Genomic DNA, 21,098 nt, shown 5'->3' with positions numbered 1-21,098 from the left:
TTGTTTTAATATCTCAGTCGATCAGCCTTTGTTATCTGTTAGAGACACAGAGAAGATTCCTGTCCTTATATGTATATACAAGTCAAGGCCCTCCTAATGTCTACGACAACTCTAATAGTATAAACTATCAATCTATGTGTATCACATGTGCATAAGGTAGCGGAGTGTTATTCAGTTCCGGAAGCCCAATTCGAAGGTATGTATGTGCATAGAATTCAACTATATAAATAAATAGTTAAATATGTATAGGCAAAACAAAATATATCCAGTCAAAATTTACAAAAATACCCATTGCCCAGCCCTCTTTAGCTTATTCTGCCATTTATTGGAACCATCGGTTAACTCCACGGCAGAAGAGGCGCCCAGATCCGCAGCGCCAGCCACACGAGCCTCCTCGTACCTATCGGTCAACAGATCCATCTCCTCGAGCTTGACCAATTTCGACTTCTTGACCGCAAACTTCCAGATTAGGAACATGAGCAAGATGACGGGAATCTGGATGTAGAAGCTGACAAAGTCCACTGGCTTGAATTCAGGGCTGAAAGATGACCAGCCCTGGACGAGGATGAGCACGCCGTTAAGGCCGATAGACAGAAAGGGGCCCCAAGGGTAGGTCCAGTTCTTGAAGGGGAGCAGATGCTCGAGGTTCTGCCGGCGGACGGCCCTGCGGAACCGGAGGGAGGAATATCCAATGGCCATCCAGGAGAGTTGATTGGATACACCGACAATGCTGAGAGGGAAAAAAAAAATAGTTAGCATGATTTATTAGAGGGAAGCAAAGATGAGGAGGAAGAAGAAGAAGAGGCGGCGGAAATATGACATATCCGTGAAAAGATATTGGGAAACTCACTTCTGTAGCCAGGTCCACAGCTGACCAGCGCCGATATAGCTTGCTCCAAAGCAAAGCCCACTGATGGCAGATGTGCCTATGACAGCAATCCACGGGGTCTTCCACCGGTTAAGCTTCCCGAAGATGGATGGGCCATGGCCATTCACGGCGAGGGTGTAGAGCAACCTTGTGCCGGCGAACAGAGCATGGTTGCCGGCTGAGAGAACGCTGGTTACGATGACGGCATTGATGAAGCTGCCTGCAACATGGCTGCCTGCCTGCTGGAAGACGATGGTAAAGGGGGAGGTCCGGGAGTCCTTGGTGGTCAACTCTGGGTAGTCATACGGGACGTTGAGACCAATCATGAGAATGGCGAGGATATAGAAGATGAGGATTCGCCAGAATACGTTGCGAATCACCTTGGGCATGTTGCGCGTGGGGTCTTTGGTCTCTCCAGCGGTGATGGCAATGGATTCCGTTCCTCCACTGGTCAACGAGTTAGTATAGAGTAAAAAAAAAAATTGATATATATGATTGATATATATGATTGATATATATGCTTGGTGTAACTGCAACTTACTATGCGAATGAGGCCGTGACGAACACGGAGGCAAAGCCACCAATTCCACCAACGAAGGGAGCATCTCCCTTGAGGAAGAAGCTGCCGCCAATATACTGATGGTCCACATTACCGCCACAGTTGACAACGATCCCAAGGATGATGAAGACCTGGAGTTGCACCGGATTAGAATCGCATGCCTGTTGGGTATTGGCTCCTTGATAGCAAGACGGCCACTTACGACTATAGTGATAACTTTGAGCAAACTGAGGATATATTCCATCTGCTCAATCTGTTAGCTCTTGTTTGCTAGAAGCAGGCGTGCGTGTATACATACTTCACCGTATGCTCTGACGGACACGATGTTCAGTCCGATCAGGACGAAGAGGAAGACGAGACTGAAAGCCCATCCTGGAAAGGAATCAGTCCAGTACTTCAGCAGAAGCTGCAGAGCAACCAAGTCTGCCGCCGTTGAAACCGCGTCGTTGAACCAGTAGTTCCATGTCAGAGCAAAGCCAAAGGCATCGTCCACGAAGCGTCTGCCGTAGTTAGCTTGTTATATCTCCTTGATGAAGACGGCCAGCTTACCCAGCATATGTACAGAAAGACCCGGCAATGGGGATGAAGGTGGCCATCTCACCGAGAGACAGCATCGTGATGAAGACGATGGCTCCCACGATGGAGTACGATATCAACATCGACGCAGGGCCTCCGGTGGCCAGCGACTTGCCCGTCCCCAAGAAGAGTCCGGTTCCAATCGTGCCGGCGATGGCAATCATCTGCACCTGGCGAGCAGAAAGCTGGCGGGCGAGCTTGTCTGATACCACCAGCGCAGCTCCGTCGCTCTTCTCTGCGCCTGGCGAGCTCGACTTTTCCACATCACGGCTGTCATAAACGACGGACGGCTTGATCTCGTCTGCCATCTTGTCTCCCTCTCCCTCTTTATATACAGAACCCGGAAGGGTTATCCAAAGGACAGAAACACGCCCCGTACCCGGTCAATCTCTCTATAACCAGCACATATCAAGCCCGAGACGGTGATATATATACAGATATATACCCTTGACTTTATATCCAACAGATAAAAAGAGGGTGGCGGGAAAATTTCGATGCTTATATTGCGGTCCCCGTTTGGATTCTCTGCCAAACCAGCCCCCAGATGGACCAGAAAACCGACGGAAAAGAGAGAGAGAAAAGAGCCCAAAGAGCTTAAAGACGGGAAGTTTCTATTATTAAGCCAAGCAAGAAGGAGAAGACGGTCTTTCTATCTCTCCAAGTCCTTAGGCTTGCTGGGCTGCGGCTTGGCCTGTATACCGGGTGCACTATGTATACGGGCAGAGGGTATGGAAAGAAAGGAAGAAGACGGCCCTCTGGGACAGAAAGACAGGCGGTTGGAGAGACTGCTTGACGTTTCCCGACATCCCTGTGCCTGGAAGCCATCCAACTGGTCCTTTTTTCGCTGTCCTTCTGCCTCTTCTGGCCCATGGAACGGATGGGATCTCGTACAATCCTGGTCGATATAGCGATGCAGCCCCAGTCCTGGGCCGTCCAGCTGGTTGACCCCGCAAAGGAATAAGGAATTACGATGTAACGGCGGAGAATATTGAACAGCATCAGAGTGGAAAGCATTCTACTTTGCATGATCCACCAGGGTGATGCGATGTTGGTGCGATTTGACGAATATATACTACGGATGATTAACTACCAATTGGAAGAGTGATATATTTATCGTAGGTATAAGACGCTCTTTTTATACATGAAGAAACAAGTTGATCATCCAAGAAGGCCGCTGGCAAAGGCTTCCAGATCCTCCAGCGTTTGCATCTCGGCTGGCTCGTCGAAAGTGACCTTCTTCTTCTCCTTTTTATCGACAGCATCGCCATCTTCCCGGACCTTCTTCTGCTTCTTACTCGGCGGAGGCCTGCCTTTGGCATCGTCCATTTCACCGTGTCCATCCTCGAATGGCGCAAGGACGGCAGCTGGACCCTCTTCTTCAGCGGCGGCCTCTCGCTCTGCCCTCGCCCTCTCTCTTCGCTGCTCTTTCTTCTCCCGCTTCTTCTGCTTCGCAATCTCCTTGTCGCGGATATCTGCCAGCCGTGCTCGCTCGGCCTCAAGCTCGAGGAACTTGGCCCTCTGTTCTGCCGCATCTCCTCGTTTCCTAAAGTCTTCCTCGTCCTCGAGCTCGTAGATCTCATGGGCGTTGCCGTCGTCATCGTAAACAAGTTTCTTGCCGGGGTTCTTGTACTTGAGAAGCTTCTTCTTGGACTGTAGGAGCTTCTCTCGTCGATTCGAGTCTATGAGCAAGGGCTCCCTGCCTTCGATGTGCACTGCTCGAACTCCTCCGGCCACTTTCTTTACCTGCGTATCGGAGTCCTTCGTAGACGGATCGTCGACCTCGTCTTCAACCTCATATCTTCGTTTGACAGCAAGGAAATCGTCGTCACCGTTCGTAGCGTCGTTCTTCTTACTGCCATCTCTGTCCTCTGCCTCTTCGTAGATAAGTTTCGTGTAGTGTTCGGTGAAGACGTCTTGGTTCCTCCTCTCGAACATCCTGTCATACTTGGTCCGTACTTCGGGCTGCTTGGCTTTTTTCTTCTTGCTCTCAGCATCTTCATTCTCGTCCTGTTCATCCTCATCGTCACTGGAGACAAGCTGCAGACGTCTGGGAGCATTCTTCAGCGACTTAGTATCCTCTCCCTTGATAAATTTGATGCGCGGCGCACCGGGAAGCCCCAAGCTAGCTGCGAACTCTTCCAAAGGCAGCGCCTTCACATCAAATACCTCCTTATCCTTTTGGATATGTATTGATTTAACATATGAGGTAAATGCCTTTTGCCCGAGATACTTGAGTTGTGGGTCTTTGAAGCACATATTTTGTAACTGATGCTTTATACTCTGCTGCTTGTTTGCTCGAATATTTATCTTTTCGATCGGTATCTTTTTCTGCTCGAGACGAGACAGCATGCCTATCTCTTCGCTCGGGTCGAGGAATAGCACGGCTCGGCCGTCTCGCTCGTACCGTGCGGTCCGTCCTACCCGGTGTATATACGTGTCTGAGTCCTCAGGGCAGTCCAGCTGAATAACCCAGTCAACGGCCGGGAAGTCGAGACCTCTCGCAACCACATCCGTAGCGAACAGACATGAGTTCTTTGAAGTCGAGAATTTATGTGTGATATCCACTCGCGCACCCTGTTTCTGTCTGCCGTGAAGATGCAGAAGCGGTATACCGGGCTGCATCTGCCTGAAAGCCTCGTAAACGAACCGGACCTCTTTACTCGAGGAAAAGAACACAATAATCTTCGATTTCAAACTGCTTCGGATGAAGCTCCATAGCGTATCCAACTTGTCGGGCAACGGTGTTACAACATAATGCTGCTGCAGGGTCGACGGCGTCGCACTCGAGGCAGCCTCATGGACCGAAATGTATTCTGGATCCCGTAGGCTCAACCGAGCAAGGTCAGACACTTTCTTCGTCTGGGTGGCACTGAACAGCATTGTCTGTCTCTCCTTGGGAAGGTGTTCCACAATAGCATCTACTGTGCTCTGGAAACCCATGTCCATAATCCGATCTGCCTCATCCAACACCAACATCTGTATATTATCCGTATCAAACGCTGCCGTCTGGTCCATGTGCTGCAGCATACGGCCGGGAGTGCACACAAGAATATTCATCCTCCCCAAACGCTCCTGTTCCTCCTGTAGACTCTTCCCTCCAATCACCAGTCCGGCAGAGAAGGTATGATAACGGCCGATTTTGCGTAGGACCTCGAATATCTGAATGGCCAATTCGCGAGTCGGCGATATTATCAGCGCTCCCAATCCATCGTACTCCGTCCATTGTTTGCGAAACAGGTTTTCCAGGACGGGGACGAGGAATGCCAGCGTCTTTCCACTCCCCGTTTTGGCTGCACCGAGAATGTCTCGTCCTTGCAGCGCATGCGGGATCCCACGGGCTTGAATATCCGTCAGCGTCTTGAAATGCGAGGCAGACAATCCCAGCCTCGTTGGCTCAGAGAGAGGGAGGTCAGTAAAGCTTTCAATCGCAGCTTTGGCATCGAGCTCTGCCACTCGCTCTTTGAGCGTTGCGATATCATCTTCGTTCCGTTTTCGTTTCAGCGTCCTGGCATTCTGACGAGGCGGTTTCGACGATAGCTTCCCGCTCCGCGATGAATGATCCTTTGCCATCGTAGGCTGATTTTATTATTATCGCCGCAACTTGTTCTTCTTCTTCTTCCATCTTGAGCTTTTTTGAGAAGCCAAAAAAAAAAACTTCTGCTTAGTCATCTTATCGATAAAGAATATCAAAAGGCGCAAAGTTGAAAGTCGAAACGATCAAGCGTATTGGAGGGTTTGGAAAAAGGAATTCAGATTGACACGCGGAATTGAGAGCACCAGCGGTGATATTAGGACGAGAGAGTATGGCGGCAGACGGCGAGCTCGATGCCCTCGATTCGCTTAACTCCCTGGAGAAAGAAGCCTCGGAGTTCAACAAGGTAAGACTACGCCAAAGTCCTTCGAGAGATTCCATAGCTAAACAGCGGGCTACAACATAGGATGCAGAGATCGACCGCATACGAAAGGCCTTTCAATTAGACGCGTATGTACCTTGAAGCTTGCTTTTTCCATTGTATCTGATGAGAAGCACGGAACTAACGCCGTATTAGATACGCAGTTCTCGACCTGCAGCCTGGAGTACCAGACTCGGACATAAAAGTACAATATCGAAAGAAATCTCTCCTCATCCATCCCGATAAAACATCCAATCCAGCTGCGCCAGACGCGTTCGACCGTCTCAAGAAAGCGCAGACAGCTCTACTTGATGAAAAGCAGCGAGCACATCTCGACGAATGCATAGCAGACGCGCGACGACTGCTAATACGAGAACACAAATATACCCTGGACTCACCGGAGCTTAAGACAGAAAAGTTCAAAGAAGAATGGAGAAAGAAGACGGTGTTTGTGTTGTTGGAGGAGGAGGCGAGACGGAGGAGGCAGTTGAAGGGTAGGATGCAGGAGGAGGGAAGAGAAAAGCAGAGAGAAGAAGAGGAGTTAGAGGCCAGGAAGAGGAAAAGGGACGAGGAGAAGGCGTGGGAGGAGTCTAGAGACACTCGCATAGGGAGCTGGAGGGACTGGCAGAAGGGTAGGAAAGGTGGTGACAAAGGCGAGGGAAAGAAAAAGAAGAAAATGAAGGTATTGGGATAGGCGGGTGCATCGGGCTGCTGGAACTGGCATTTGTGTTTGTCTTCATGAAGTTTTGATCTGAGGGTTTACGGTGGTCTCGATACTGGAGTTTGAAGGTGCTTAGATTGCTATTGTGTGCTTCATATGAGCCCCATATATACTTCATGAAATATACCTAGCATGGGTAACGTACATATGCATGCTAATGAGCTTTTCATATTTAACAGGGTATTTCCGTATAGCTGCTGTTAAACACGATTAATAAGTCATTGATTTGTGCCACCAGCAGCTAATAAGACGCTTGCAGTATAGAATAATCTGTAAGGTAAAATGCCGTCGAAGTAACTAGTCACACCACAGCTCGGCTGTAATAGATCAAAGAGAAAAAAGTACACAGGTATTACAAAATGTAAGTTATAAAAATACATCTTGTCAGCAGGTATAGACGCTGAAGAGGAAGTCACAGTGATAATCGTCCCGAAAAAAGGGTAATATTAGACAAAGAATAGGAGAACCATGCAGATGTAGGTGCAGGAGGTACGGAGAATGGGACGGGAGATACCACGTTAAACCTCTTCGTTTCGCTTCTGGGCTTCTAGAACTGCGCGCTCCCAGCTTGTCTGGGTTAAGAATATACCTTCAATCAGACCAACAAGGAACAGGCCTATGGCAACACCGCCCCATAGACCCCAGAGATCCCAATGAAGCCCGAATGCAGTAGCCATACCGATAGGAAGTGCTACAACATAGTAGCAGAAGAGTTGGGTATATCCTCCGATAGACTGCCTTCCGAGGCCGCGGAGGACACCGTTACAATTAGTGGCAAAAGCATCAAAGAGTTGGAAGGAGGCGCAAAGTGGAAGAACGGCGGCGATCAGCTCAATCACCTCCTCGTCAGAGGTAAATAGGGCAGGGATGTAAAATCGAAGGGTGGAGAGGAGGGTAATGTTGATAATACCTACGATAATGGCGGCGGACATGTTGACCTTGGCAGCGATGCGCGCCGCATCCGGAAGAGAGGCACCAATGAAGTTTGCAATTCGGGTACTTCCAGCGATAGAGAGAGGAAAGGGGATTTGGAACATGATACCAGCGATAGTTGCAAGGACCGACTGGGCCGCGAGAGTTGTGGTGCCGAGGTAGGCCGCCGCGAGAGTGAGAATCTCGAACGCGAGGACTTCTGCTTCCATCATTAGGAAACCGGGGAGGGCGAGACGAACCATAGGGCCCCAGTTCTGGAAGGCTCGGTAAGAGAATCCATTCCAGCATTCCCTGCCAGCAAAGAAATAGACATAGATAAATAGAAGGATAGGGAGGAGGTTGTCCGTAGCAATCACCGCAATAGGAGCACCCACAAACCCCATTTCAAGTTTCTAGAAGTAAGAATTAGTTAGAATTATAGCCGGGAGTAAAAAATAAATAGGATTGTAGAATACCCAAACAAAGAACCAGTTCATAAACGCGTTGGCAGGGGCGCCGATTAGGAGAACATAGAGAGAGGCAGAGAAAAGGCCCTGGGCCTGCACATATCGTTTGGCAGCCTCAAAGAGCGCATACCCCGGCGCTCCAAGAATGGCAACCTTCAGGTAAAGTCCAGCAAGGTCAGCAACGTCCTTGTTGGGAACAATAGCTCCCAATACACGGCCAGCAAAGAACCAGAAAATGGCAATCGGGATGGTAATGGTCCAGAGGAAGCAGACCATTCTCTGCGTCTGGAGACCGACGAGTTTCTTATTTCCCGAGCCATATGCCTGTGCACAGAGAGTGTCTAAACTGGTCGCAAGCCCCTGATAGACCGCATAGCCACTGATATTTGCCGTCATGCTGGCCAAGCTGACGGCAGCTAACTGGACCTTGCCTAGGTGCCCCACGGTGAAGATACTAGCAATAGTAAGAGAGTACTGGAGGACGAAGCTGAGTATCAGGGGAGCACTGTACTCCACTAACACCTTTGCCTCTCTCGCCCATGTTGTTTGGATCAATCCCGCCATTACAGCATCGTCCCACTTCTGGTCAATGGCTGCATCAGCAGAATCACCAGCTCCACCCTCGGTCCCGTTGGTCCCGTTGGAAGCATCCTGCGCATTCCCCAGAAGCGAGGTGGTCTCTGTTGGCTCAGCAGCAGCCCCAACATCCGCAGATGGCTTTGACCCTCCTCCGTTTGTCTTGCGTGCCGGGCAATGTATAGCATTATCCTCCAGCAGCGTTCGCTCTTCCTCCCGGGCTCGCTCCCACTCAGCATCCGTCAAGCTATCTGCCTCGAGGGTATGCGGGACGACAGTTCCTCGAGGACCGCCCATGGTGAAGAAGCTAGGTCTCCTATATGACCCGGTTAGGGAGCGAGAGCTGCTGATCGTCCTGGCAAGCGGAGAGGTTCCAGAGACGCTCTCGATGTCATCACCGGTAGCCCGCGACGGGATATTCTTTGACGATGACGGCATCCTGGAGACTCCGGCTGCGGGTGCTTCTGCAATTGATCGTGTTGACTTTGTGCAGACAAACGGAGTGACGAACGGGAGAGCAAGCAAGCGGGAGCCAGCAGGATCTTATCCTCCAGGCGAGAAAAAGCAATTATCCATGTCCTCCAATCCAACACGAGAAGCAATGGCACAAGGGCGTATCCACCATCTTATTCTCCATGGCACTTCCGGCTGCTGCTGTCATGTTCTTGACGCAAAAAACATCAAAGAAATCCTGGTTTGTTTTGCTTTCTGGTTGACATCAAAACATCAAGAAAGATTTTTGTACTTGGTGATGCCCGATTAGGAAGGTACATGCAGTCACATGACAGTGATCTCGTGACGTCCATTTTGGGAAGAAAAGAAGAAGAAGAAAACGCAGAGTGAAAGAAGATGTTGAAGAGATAGAAGAGACAGACTGAAGAGAGTAGAGATACAGGATAAAAAAAGACCATGTCACACGTCCCAGAGGCAGATATCGAAGATGAGCCCTCTGGCCATCCTTTTGGCCTGCTATCGAACCCCCTCAAAATCAAACCAGTGAACGTCACCAAGTTCGTATCAACCGGATATATATCTATATCTTAACAATATATATGAGCAGCTAGTCCTGCCATCTCCGTTTCCTCTGTTCCTTATGTCGATAGACAGCAAGCTAATATGCAAGGTTAACAGGCAAGTTGCGTCTAAAAAACGGGTCGTCTTCACCAAGCCCATCTTTGGAGCTCTGTTGCTCGAGAACAGCGCATCGGATGCACGAGACCACTGTGCCAACGAGCGCACCTTTCTAGCATGGCTCCGGCTCTCCATGTATCTCTCGATCGTGTCGAGTGCCATCGTCCTATCCTTCCACCTTCGAGCACAGCCCACGGCGCTGGAGCGTCACTATGCCCTCCCGCTCGGGATACTGTTTTGGGTCCTCTCCATAGGGACCATCATCAGTGGAGTTGCAAACTACATCCACACATTGGCCAAGTATAGTCGGCGTGCTGCTTTGGTTCAGAGCGGCTGGAAGACACAGGTTATCTTCTGTATCGTTGCGGTTGTTATTATCGGGACTTGCATTCTCTTCTTGAGTACTAACAGGAGGTACGTTCGCCCATGATTTTGGTAAATAATGTTTCACCGACTAACATATTACAGAACGATGTCTACTTAGATTCTCTTCCACTTAGAGTCGGGATGGTTACATGTTGTTTGTTTACACGGCATTGCGTTGCTTCTTTCGTTTGATACCCTTCGTTAGGCAACCTCCCTAACTTGCATTCATACCCTCGTTGCGGGCAGTGTTGCTGGTGCATTCGTTTTACACATATTTTCTTTCAGCGTTTAGCATTCAAGGTTTGTGGATATATCATTCATTCCGGGTACTTATTTTATAATCAATCTTATTTCGTAACTCAAGGCCATCACAATTCGTTTGTATATTCATCAGCACTTTATAAACCCGAACATTAAACCCGAACATTATTTTCTAGAACCCGAACTAGCCAATATGCCTTCGTCCATCTACATTCTACATATCTTCTCGTCGTTGACGTATTTCTTGAAAGAGTCGGTGCCAAAGTTCTCCCACCACTCGAACAGCTTGTCTTCACAGATAAGCTTGAACCACGGGGTGAACTTATTGCTTGGGTCCTTGAACATCGCCTTCAGCTCATCGGGGGTGACATATTTAACATCACGAACTTCATTGGGGTTGGGGCTAAGGTCGACGTCTGCCTTGATAAAGAGGATGTAGTCGACTACATTATATCCGTTAGCTCCCGTTGACCACTCTCGTCGGAACTCAGAGACAGATACTCACCCTCATGTTCACCCCATTTTCCATCATCACCACTGGGGGCGAGATAGTGAATTCTGGTGAGAAAGTCGAACTTGTCCGCAGGAACCTGGGCTTCCTTGATTCCCAGCTCCTGGTCCAGTTTCCTCCTTGCTGCAGAGCGGGCACCCTTTACGGCCTCAGCAAGGGGCGATCCGCTCGCCTCCATCTCGCTGGGGATAGCAAGAGGATGGGAGCAGCAGGTGTTGGTCCATAGATCCGGGAAGGTGATTTTCTCTGTGGCGCGTTGCTGGAGTAAAAGACGGTTCTGAGAGTCAAACAGGAAAACGGAGAATGCGCGGTGAAGCAGTCCACGGCTGATGTTGGTCATTAGGTGGCCTGCATGAAACAGTCACACAAGTTAGCTGGCTCACAAACTTGTACCTGTACATAGAGAATCGTAACCTACAAGTCTTCTTGCTTCCAGATGCAATGGGCTGTCGTCAGTGTCAACAACAATGCACATCTCATCCATGAGCTTGACCTGGTCCTCGTGTAGCCGTCGAGCTCTCCTCCCAGCTGGGCAGAGCTCACGCCGCCAAACTGTGTGTCAACGTCCGGGAATAACCTCGCAACGTTGCCTGCCGTGATGGCCTCAGTTACACTGGTGGTAGTCGACATGGCGATGGCACAGCGCTGGCGTCTCACGCAAGGGACCGAAGGGATCAGGCGGATGCAAGCAGATTTCTTTTCAAAACGGCGCGCACACACAAGTATTGCAGACAAACAATCAAGGACTGTCGACGCCGATGGCAATTCAAAGCAGCAGAGACGAAAAGGAAATAGGATGCGGCGACGGAGAGAGAGGACGACGTTGTTGTCTTCTATCTCGGCGCAAATTTCAGCGGCGTTGATATTGAAATATGGCTGAGTGGGGTAAAAAGGAAAAAACGGCCGCGGCGGATCAGATTGAAATCCTCAATATTTTGGCCCGTTCAAACGACTTTGATCCTCCTCTTCACCAGTATATGCCCCGATGCTCTTTTCTTTTTTCTCTCCATTTTCATCGACTGAGGCGCTGACTGGTTGCGGCGGTGTTTTTAGTGTTTATCCGGCCGCTGCCACGTAGAAGGGCCTTGAAGTCGTTGGCAACCAGCTTGACCCGCCTGGGGTATATACTGTTAGACCCCCAACAGCAAGGAAGAGCTTCCGTCGAGTTGATGGAGACCCTGAGCATGGCTCTACGGCTGTATCCTGGCCTCCTTTCTGCTATATCGAACGAGTTACCAGGTGAACTTTCCGCCATAGCTACATGGTTCAGGGGGATCGGGTGCCTCCGCCAGATTTTTTTCAAATCTACATTCCAATCATACGAATACAGCACGAACCGCATATGATCAGAGACATCTTCACGGGAGCAAGCAGGGGAAAGGATACAAATTAGATGTTGGAGGTTGGTCTCACTCCGGATGCATGACAGGAGATCCATGTTGCAAAATTAACGCCCATATGATGCCGCAATTGACTCTTCCTCAGTCTGCATCTTGCCGTTAGTCATCTGTAATTCGTTTTTACCAGAGGCGAAAAGGTGGTTCTTTTACCCTTCTTGTTAGAAGTCGGCCTGGCCGAGGCGCTGACAGTTGCTGTAAGACTGAGCCATCTCTTGTCTGCTGATGCATGCCTTTGACTGTTGTTACCCGCTTGCATTGTCAAGGGTAGAAACAAACGGAAAGCCGATCTACCAAACTCTTCAAACATCGACCAAGGCGTCGTTGCCCTGCATCCCTTGTCGACGGGTAGATGACTTCATTCTAGTTGATCATCTGGACGAACGGGAGGCGTGTCTAGTCAAAACCTTCACCACAGCTTCGAAAGAAATCACAGGGGTAAAAAAGTGTTACGTGCAGCAAGTCTCCGTTGACGAGCCTTGGTTGAAGTTGGATGTTGCAACATTTTGTGAAGGAAGACAATTGGTCAGTTGAAAGGGTCATTCCGTTGTGCATGCATCGCTGATCCACGGTCTCTCATCCCAGATACCTGGAGTTCAGCATCGTGCAACAGCCATGGAAATCAATCTTACTGGACTAGAAATCCTCTCTTTTGACTTTATGATGGTGATTTACTCGCATGTCGTCCTTCAAGAAGGAAATTCAAACGATAACATGTGTAGAGCAGGGTCGGCGCTAAGACAGGCATCAGTCCGTACGGCGTTGAGTTGGTGCTGTAGTTTACTGTTATTTAGTAAATTAGGCCCCCATAAACCAACAGCCAATACCATCTTTCTACCCTGCTGTAAACAGAGACAAAAATGGTAAAACTATCCATGGACTACCCTTCAGCCCTGTGGTGCAAACGGGACGCGAAGTGAGCTTGAATGTGCCCTTCCAGGCCGTGAGGGGTTTAAGGGGCCAGAATATCGGTCTGGCAAATGATTCTGTGTGTATTGATATTCCTTTTGGCTGACACAGGAACTAGAAAAGTGAATCCCATGCATACACTTACATAGTTCAGACGACAAGCGATCACGTCAAACTAGTCAAAAGTGATACCTCCCCTTTCCAGAACAGTACATAGAAGGATTTTTATCAGGCACACAGGAAGTAAACGTAGAGTGTAAAGAAAGGTGTCCAAATTGAAATCGCTCGAACAAACCGTGTAGATCATAGGCATGGCGGCGTGTTCCGATATGTTCGCTTAAAGGAGTTTGTCTTCAGAGAGTAACCGTGGTTGGGGCCTCCAGGGCGGGAAAAAAGTAAAGAGGCGAAAATATCCAGAATATGCAGTCGGCCTTAAGGCTTATGCAAGACCCAGCTGTATATGGAATAGTGCCGCCAAACGGGCCGAATTAGGGCAGTAAAGAACATGATGGGGGTTTCAAGGGAAAGCAAGAAGATAGATACAAATTTAACTAAATTAGCCATCGGGTGTATGCATAGTACTCAACCGTGTTGGATGCATGATTTATAACTGTTGGATATATACACATATATTTGTAGGTAAATATCCTTTTCTAGGTCAGATGCAAAAGAGTGGATAGGTGACTTGTAAAATGACGGGATCAAGCAGTTCGGTCATGCACTGAGGAGAAAAAGATAAAAAAGACAAGAATGTGCAGGGCAATCATCTTCAAAGATATCAGAGTCAGCCACTATCTTGTTTGTTCTCTTTAAAGTCCCTAAGCTGATCAGTGTTTCATCATAAAAAAGCACAGACGGCCGGAAAAAGCCAAGACTCCAAAATAAAAATAAAGAAATAAAGTTAAGTGGGGCCTTCCTGCATCGAAAAATTCTAGAAGGAAGTGGAGACCGGGACCTGAGCTAGTCCTGATCCGGTTATCAGGCGCCTAAAAACCTTTGTCAACGCCGGACAGCGCATGCATGCTATGTAGGCAGGAAGGGGAGAGGGGAGAGTCAGCAATAACCATTACGAGTGCGAAGGACCACCAGCAGTTAATAATTCCATTGCATATATATGCTAGAGTCAACGACCAGCGCTTACTCTCTCGTCACTTGCTATCCTATGAAAAGTAAATATGCTTCAATCCATCCCCTGCTGGATCCTTGGTACTTGCTCTCTTCCCCCTCAAAAGGACGTTAGGAAAAAGGGGGCTGTCACCTTCCCCCACATGTAGCATCGCCTCCTCCAAGCCTATCGCTTCTTCACCAACATAGACTCCTGCTTGACTTATGGGTAAAATATAGTCTGGCGCTAAACAGGTGTCCAATCAAGAAATAAGGGAAAACACGGAAGGGGGCCAAATGGGAAAGTTGAAAATGCCTGTTTGTTGATCAAGACTTGGAACAAAGAGTCAATCAGGTAAGGTGGGTATTTCAGAACTGAAGAAATTCACCGCGGGAAGGTCGTGGATCAGGGGTTCACTACTCGAACTCCGGGGCCAAGGAAAAAGAAATTCATGATAGTGGGGGAGGAAGAAGAGAGGCCATCTTTTTTTTTTTACCGCTTAGGTATGAGATGAAAGGCCGGTACTGGCCACATAGAGAGAAGGAGATGCATAGACCCGGAAGTAATATAAAAACAAAATTAATATGAGAATAATAGTAATTCCCAAGTTGCGCCGGTAAATCTAAGAAAGGGAAAAAAAAGGAAAAAAAGGGAAAGAAAAAGAAAACAAAACAAACACGGCATGCGCCTTTTCGTGAGCTGAAATGGGAACATAGACCAAGATTGTGTCCTCATCCAGTGCGCCGTTCTATACGTTTAGGAATAAAAAACAAATAACGGGAGGCCAACGAAAGGTCCATTGGTTGTTGCTTTTCGAGTCATTGGTTCATGTCGTTTGATATGTTGTTGCCATTGTATTGATTCATATGTAGTCGTGGAAGGATTCATTACCAGAGTTTAGATATGGACTGACAAGCCCTGTTTGTAGCTGGGAATGCGTGGTGTATGCCGTAGCTGGTTCACGGTATGTTATGGAGGTCATTGGATAGGTGGGGCCGGCATCGAGGTTAGGCTGTGCCATTGTGGTAGCTACAATTTCTTCTTGATGATAGTGCTGTTGTTCTTGCTGCAGCTTTTCCAGAAGAGCTTGTCGGTGCTGCTGATATCTTCGGCAGCCATCCTCTCGATGTCTGTAATTAATTAGCATTGAGTCCCCATTAAGTATAGAGATAATAGTAATACCGTCGCAACGTATCCTGTCGAGCAAAACGATGTCCACACATTTCACAACCGAACCGCTTCAGCTTTTTATGCACCTGAAAAAAACAACGTAAATTAGTATCAAATGGATCAAAATCTTTAGACATGATACTTGATCAAAACTCACACTATCAACGTGTCGGATAAGGTCAGTCTTGCGGCTAAACTTATTGGTACACTGCCCGAATGTGCATTTGTGAGGGAATCTCCGGTTGGGGTCGTGTATCTTCATGTGTGATTTGCAATTTGAGTTCCGTGTAAACTGTCTTCCGCATTGATCACATTCGTATTTCGCATTCTCTACCATTCGCTTCTTCTTTGCAGGTTTTTCCACTTCAGGAGATGTCTGAGCAGGCTCAAAGGATCGCTTGCCTACTAACTTGTTGCAGTTTGAAGATCGTAATGGGGAACGGCGAGGTTTCTTTTGGCTCTCGACGAAGGGTTGCGATTTGAGAATTGGTACTCTTGGTTCCCGAGGCTGCCTTGCAGGGACAGAAGGCCCTATCTGTTGACGGAATGGGGGGAGGTCATCTAGATTAAAAAATGTTTGCTTCGCCGCATTGTCGTTTCCTATTATCTCCCAGTCGTCACTTATATCTCCGCTAAGAATCTGTGGTGACTGAACCGGGCTTGGAGTTACACCGTAGTTGGATGACATATCAGGCGCATAGATGTTGGACTGGATAGTTGAGCTGCTTGCCACTTTCATCAACGGAACAGGGCTTAAGAAACCAGCTGAAGAAGTATCGACATGATTGTTTGGAACATTGAAGGATGGCATTGAAGTGTTGGACATCATTTGGAGACTATCGTACGCTGAGAGTCCGGGGTAGGTAACGAGGCTAGAAGGAGTATTTGGAAAGCAGTGCCCGGCAATTGGCTCTCCTTGCCATCCTTGGGCAGCCTGAAGAAGTGATTGGGATGGCGAGCAGATGGACACCGATGGTCCTCCAGGTGGGACAGAACAGTTTAGTAGACCAAGACCAGCGGCTGACGAAGATTGAAGGGAGATTGCATCTGTATAAGCACAACTCCTGGGAGCTGTAGGGTAGCTGGTGGATTGTTGGCGCATTGTAAAAGAGTAACGAGGAGATGAGGGAAAATGTGAATTGGTGATATTTTCTGTCTCTTGATCAACAGGAGTCCAATCTAAATAGACATTCGACATACTCATGGGTCCTTTAAGTATTATAGAAGAGTTCCACTGTACTATAAGATGATGGGAGGAATGTGTATTCAAACGAAGGAAAGTATAATGGTATATATATCAGGAAACAGAGAAGAAATGTAGGATCGACACCATAGGCACTAAAGCACCCTGGTCTAAATCAGGCAACCTGCAAGAGCGCAGGCTTGGAGTGTTCCCGCATACCCCAAGGCTGATTTGCGGTTTGGGATGAACGCATCTCTATAGCAGCGGCATAGTAAGTCGTCGCGGTTCTCCGAGAGGAACCTGCATTTCTCTTAGGGCTATAGAGAGGTATGCAAATCGTTATGGAGAAGCAAAAAAAGAAAAAAAGAAAAAAAAAAGAAAAAAAGAAAAAATAGGAAAAAGGAAAAAGAAAGAAATAAGAAAAAAAGGAAAGGGAGGAAAAGCAAAATGACAGAAATGGACAGCAGGGGAAGACGACTGTGCAACTGCAAGGTGTCAGCCATACGGCCAACAAGGGAAATATTTGCAGGAGGAATTGCAAATTTGGCCGTAGGAAAAAGAAAACTGATTTTCACTCAAGGATTGTCGAGGTTGGGTGACAACCAGACCCGAGTGAATGGATTGGGGCGTGCATGCAAACCTTGCCCCCTACCTTTTTAGCCCTGTAAACCCCGAGGCATAGCCCTGGGTCAATAAGGGCGCACAGGGACTGAGAAGGGAGCAAAATGAAGAGCCCCAGGTTAGATAGCTGTCGATAGCTAGTGTCTGTTCCATGCAAAGGGCGAAATATGATGAAAAAAAAAAAGGGTCCAGATTTGAGAGCTATAGCTGCTGTATTGTATAGCTCTGGGGGCCATTTCCCTTGCGCTCTTCAACTCTGTAAAGTATTATCGGATAAGTAAAGGTTAATTTTGAGAATCTGTAGTTATGTAACGAGGCGGGGTATTTGCGAGCGAATTACTGGATGGTTTGTAACGCGAGCGGCGTCTATCAAAACGCAGATTTCTGTGTACTTCTCAGGGGTGAGGCTCACAACGGTTCAGAATTGGTTAGACTTTCACTTATTCCCCTGCTGCATCTTAATGTAGTCACGCTTATAGCTAGCGGTGAAGAGATGGTCTTTCAGATTTCCAGGATTGTATGCTCCGTAGAGCCCCAGGGTCTGGCTGTGTGCATTCTTCACAACTGATTATACCTCGTGGTTTGGTTGTTCTAAGTAATAGAAAGAACGATTCTTGCTGTCAAAGGTCACATCAACCAGGAGGCCTCCTAGGCCTTGGTCGTCCGTTAGTTGTGTTAAATCCGTAGGATCGAATCTTGGGCTCTGAGGCCATGAGGGAGTCCAAAGCTTCTGGACGAGGCTCTAGGATCAATTACTTGCTGGGAATAGATAAATCTGCATAGAGTTCAACGTGAGGCGACCCGCAGGTCGGGCAGCGGCCGGCCTGTTGCTCAGTATATGGGGCTCGGGCTGTGGATGAAGTGTGCGCTTCAGGAGTACGTGGATGCTTGAGACATCACATGCAATCTGCAGCGATAACATGCTCTATCATTGAGCCGAACAGTCTCTATCGTTGGAAATGTGTGTAATAACCTTTAGAATAATGCCTTACGGCCTGTGGGACAGGGAGATTTAGGCGCCGATGGAGATGGCCGGTACAAAAGATAGGGCGTGGCTAGTGAGACGAGTGTATGTTGACATTATCGGAATGGAGGCTTGAGGCTGTGTTCAGCACCGATAATGAGGCGGACATTGTTCTCTAGGGCAAGGGAGAGCCATTTAGACTGCAGGGCTACTCTCTGCTTTGAGAACCAGGTATAGACAGCTTCGATACTAAGGGTGACCGTAAGCCAACATAGCCCCCTTTTCAAAGGCAGAATTGTCCGGTTATGAAAATGAGGTGCAGGATAAATAACACTCCACTTTGTGCAATAGGCCAGCAGCACCATGTAAGATTCCAATAACAAGCTGTCAAATGCAGCCACTAAGCGACTGGGATAGTCACCTTTGCCTGGTTGTAATCAGCGATGACGGATAAATGGAAAAGGGGTCTTGAGCAATAAGGGCCGGTCAGACTCTGTCTACCGAGAATCTTTACCAGGAGGGCAGTAGATTGTTCTCCTTCTGGGGGCAGTCAGTCAGTTGTTGATAATCGTGATCTCTTGTAGATGCGTACTTGTGCTTGGCATGCTATCCTGCTAGCCAAAGGCCAATCGGAATATACTTGGCCCTGCAAGAAGCATTTAGCGCCTATGCGAATCTTGCCGCGAGATCCAATCGATTTTCCAAGACCACCCTAGTAATTTGAAATAGGGCCAGGAGAGCCGCGTTGACCAGGGTCCATGTCAGTGGACCTTTAAAAAAAGAGGCGCTCTCATCCAATCAATTCAGCCACCAAATTAATCGCATAGGAACGCTCACAACTGAGTTACGGTCATAGTCAGGATCCCATATTTCGCCCGCACTCTTACGGAACTTCCACGTTGCTATCTTGAGGCAGAGGTACAAACCCCGCATGCCTCGATAAGTGACTGTTCTTCCATATATCATTGAATACACAGGCGCTAATCGTAAAGAAGTATCGTCCAGATCTGTATTCTTTATACTGGAATAGATGGTTAAGCTTCAACGGCAACAAGCTATCCTTCGGGGAGTGTGAGGCCAAACTTATTGTGTCTAAGCCACGGTACATATACGGGGTTGGGTAGGTACCGTCCGCAGGCGAAAAATTACCGTTCGATAGTATTATTTGGTAATTTCCTGATTAATAGCTCAGCGCAAATACTAGAAAGGAGCAGCCCAGTCCACGGCGAGGCCTAGCACTAGCATGGAGTCGATGCATCCTAAACCGGCAGCAAATTCCCAGGGCTTCTATAGATACATCCCATATGCCTGTTTTTTTTGAGGCGGTGCACATGCCTAGGCCCTCAGGCGGGTGTTTTAAGCCGCTTCACAGTCCGGAAAAGCTGCGAAAATTGGGGGATCACAAACAGTCTCCGTCTGTAATAGGTCAACATTATTGATCGACCCTAGTGACTTGGTCGGAGTTTACCGTACGCTTCATTTTCCAGTTATGAAATCGGTCAACCCCGTAGGTTGAAGGGACCATGTTTGTTTCACACCAGGCCTGGCAAGGCACTTTAGGCAGAATCTGCAAATGGTGGATGCAAATCCTGGTAATATCGAAGAATGGATAGGATGGTGCTGGGTAACTGGATACTTTGGCGGATAGGCGGTGAGTAAGAGTCATTGAACTGTGTAGGAAGTCATCAAAATCAACGTTACCGCCGCAATAGGGCAGCTAATTTGGACGAAAGCATTGCATTGCACACTTCTCGCAGTATGCAGAGGGTATGAATGATAATGTGCCATCAACGAGAATCTGTCATATTTGCAATATTGTTGAGTAATCCAGTACTGCAGCAAGATATACCTTGTATAGTCAGTGAGGGTTGGTAGGCGTGGAGGAGTGTGCCACGAATGGAAAGACTTTGACAAGTATGTGCTCTGTGCTTTTGCAAATATGGGGATCCTAATCGTGGCTTTCATAGAATCGTTGGATATCGATGCGTCCTACAAGCGGACGGCGGCGCTTGCTGAAGTGCATTATAAAATTTAAATTCAACCGTCCACTGCCAATCGACCGATCGAATGATGCATCATCGAGAGTCCGGTAATAACAGGTAGGGTGAGAAGAGTATAAGCCACTTTGAAGGATGTGGGTGGGTGTAGGTTAAAAATAAAATGGCTCTTCTTATGAGTACACCGTGGATGGCACAGGCATTGCCGAAAAGGGAATATGGAACTCCCTACAACTCAAACGTTCTCTAGCAATCCATCGAGGTGCTTCGGCATTTTTTGAGAAGGTTCTGGAAGCTTTTCATCGACGTTTATTCACCACAACTTCCCGGGGTTGGATGGGGAAAAATAGAAACACGGCCCTGAAACGTGGCAAGGGGCACCACGCACGGCAGTGTTCTTCACTGGTGATTGTCATCCAGTCATCGAAAGCTATATTTGGAAAATAGGTGTCAATATATGATATGCAAATAGATGGAGTAAAGCTGCAATATATCTCTTAGCCGTGTCAGAATGGCGGGTTTGATAATTAAGAAGTAAATAGAAAAAAAGAAGTAAAAAAATAAAAATAGAAAAGGCTCTAGAATCTGCCTGATAGAACTAGATGCTGCAATATATGGACAGAACACACCGGAAATAGAAATATTCCCATGGCGCAGGAGTAATTAGCCGCCAGTCTGTATTTTTTAATGCGTGGTAGTTCCATCCACAGAGAGGGTATCATTGTTCATGGTAAAGAGAGAGTGGTCTACCATGAAACACAGATGAAGGTCACAAAGGGCGAAGAATTGACCAAAAGAAGTTCCATATATTCTCCAGAGTGCGAGATAACAGCTATAGAACTCTCTCCATCAACCGGTCAACGCGATCCTTTAAATCATTTGGTCGATTTTCTTCAGTATGAAAACTTTGA

At 47.9% G+C, this 21,098-nt stretch overlaps 8 protein-coding genes across 8 annotated transcripts; 3 read left to right on the top strand and 5 right to left on the bottom strand.

Annotated features, from left to right (window-relative positions):
* Positions 1-276: 276 nt before the first annotated feature.
* Positions 277-2,311, bottom strand: MCYG_07864 (high-affinity permease for basic amino acids; the record flags this gene model as incomplete). Its single annotated transcript, XM_002844035.1, has 6 exons — positions 277-730; positions 851-1,315; positions 1,410-1,558; positions 1,630-1,671; positions 1,726-1,927; positions 1,977-2,311. The coding sequence occupies 6 exons, from the start codon at positions 2,309-2,311 to the stop codon at positions 277-279; spliced, it is 1,647 nt and encodes a 548-aa protein (XP_002844081.1).
* Positions 2,312-3,161: 850 nt separating this feature from the next.
* On the bottom strand, positions 3,162-5,573 carry MCYG_07863 (ATP-dependent RNA helicase DBP4; the record flags this gene model as incomplete). The annotated part of the gene is made up of 1 exon (XM_002844034.1): positions 3,162-5,573. The coding sequence occupies one exon, from the start codon at positions 5,571-5,573 to the stop codon at positions 3,162-3,164; it is 2,412 nt and encodes an 803-aa protein (XP_002844080.1).
* Positions 5,574-5,806: 233 nt separating this feature from the next.
* MCYG_07862 (J domain-containing protein spf31) lies at positions 5,807-6,590 on the top strand (the record flags this gene model as incomplete). Its single annotated transcript, XM_002844033.1, has 3 exons — positions 5,807-5,881; positions 5,942-5,985; positions 6,053-6,590. The coding sequence occupies 3 exons, from the start codon at positions 5,807-5,809 to the stop codon at positions 6,588-6,590; spliced, it is 657 nt and encodes a 218-aa protein (XP_002844079.1).
* A 545-nt stretch (positions 6,591-7,135) lies between these two features.
* On the bottom strand, positions 7,136-9,010 carry MCYG_07861 (multidrug and toxin extrusion protein 1; the record flags this gene model as incomplete). The annotated part of the gene is made up of 2 exons (XM_002844032.1): positions 7,136-7,942; positions 8,006-9,010. The coding sequence occupies 2 exons, from the start codon at positions 9,008-9,010 to the stop codon at positions 7,136-7,138; spliced, it is 1,812 nt and encodes a 603-aa protein (XP_002844078.1).
* Positions 9,011-9,481: 471 nt separating this feature from the next.
* MCYG_07860 (conserved hypothetical protein) lies at positions 9,482-10,187 on the top strand (the record flags this gene model as incomplete). The annotated part of the gene is made up of 3 exons (XM_002844031.1): positions 9,482-9,582; positions 9,704-10,117; positions 10,172-10,187. The coding sequence occupies 3 exons, from the start codon at positions 9,482-9,484 to the stop codon at positions 10,185-10,187; spliced, it is 531 nt and encodes a 176-aa protein (XP_002844077.1).
* Positions 10,188-10,537: 350 nt separating this feature from the next.
* Positions 10,538-11,471, bottom strand: MCYG_07859 (isopentenyl-diphosphate delta-isomerase; the record flags this gene model as incomplete). The annotated part of the gene is made up of 5 exons (XM_002844030.1): positions 10,538-10,773; positions 10,836-11,189; positions 11,225-11,234; positions 11,260-11,287; positions 11,335-11,471. 5 exons carry the CDS (start codon positions 11,469-11,471, stop codon positions 10,538-10,540), a joined length of 765 nt encoding a protein of 254 aa, XP_002844076.1.
* Positions 11,472-15,114: 3,643 nt separating this feature from the next.
* On the bottom strand, positions 15,115-16,524 carry MCYG_07858 (conserved hypothetical protein; the record flags this gene model as incomplete). The annotated part of the gene is made up of 3 exons (XM_002844029.1): positions 15,115-15,382; positions 15,435-15,508; positions 15,580-16,524. 3 exons carry the CDS (start codon positions 16,522-16,524, stop codon positions 15,115-15,117), a joined length of 1,287 nt encoding a protein of 428 aa, XP_002844075.1.
* A 3,271-nt stretch (positions 16,525-19,795) lies between these two features.
* MCYG_07857 (uncharacterized protein) lies at positions 19,796-20,225 on the top strand (the record flags this gene model as incomplete). Its single annotated transcript, XM_002844028.1, has 3 exons — positions 19,796-19,841; positions 19,869-19,957; positions 20,049-20,225. The coding sequence occupies 3 exons, from the start codon at positions 19,796-19,798 to the stop codon at positions 20,223-20,225; spliced, it is 312 nt and encodes a 103-aa protein (XP_002844074.1).
* Between the last annotated feature and the right edge of the window lie 873 nt (positions 20,226-21,098).

This window comes from Microsporum canis, genomic scaffold, assembly GCF_000151145.1.
Source record: "Microsporum canis CBS 113480 supercont1.7 genomic scaffold, whole genome shotgun sequence".
In the NCBI taxonomy this organism is placed as follows: Eukaryota; Fungi; Ascomycota; class Eurotiomycetes; order Onygenales; family Arthrodermataceae; genus Microsporum; species Microsporum canis.
The sequence above is the reverse complement of the archived record's forward strand: the minus strand, read 5'-3'. Positions and strand labels throughout refer to the sequence as shown.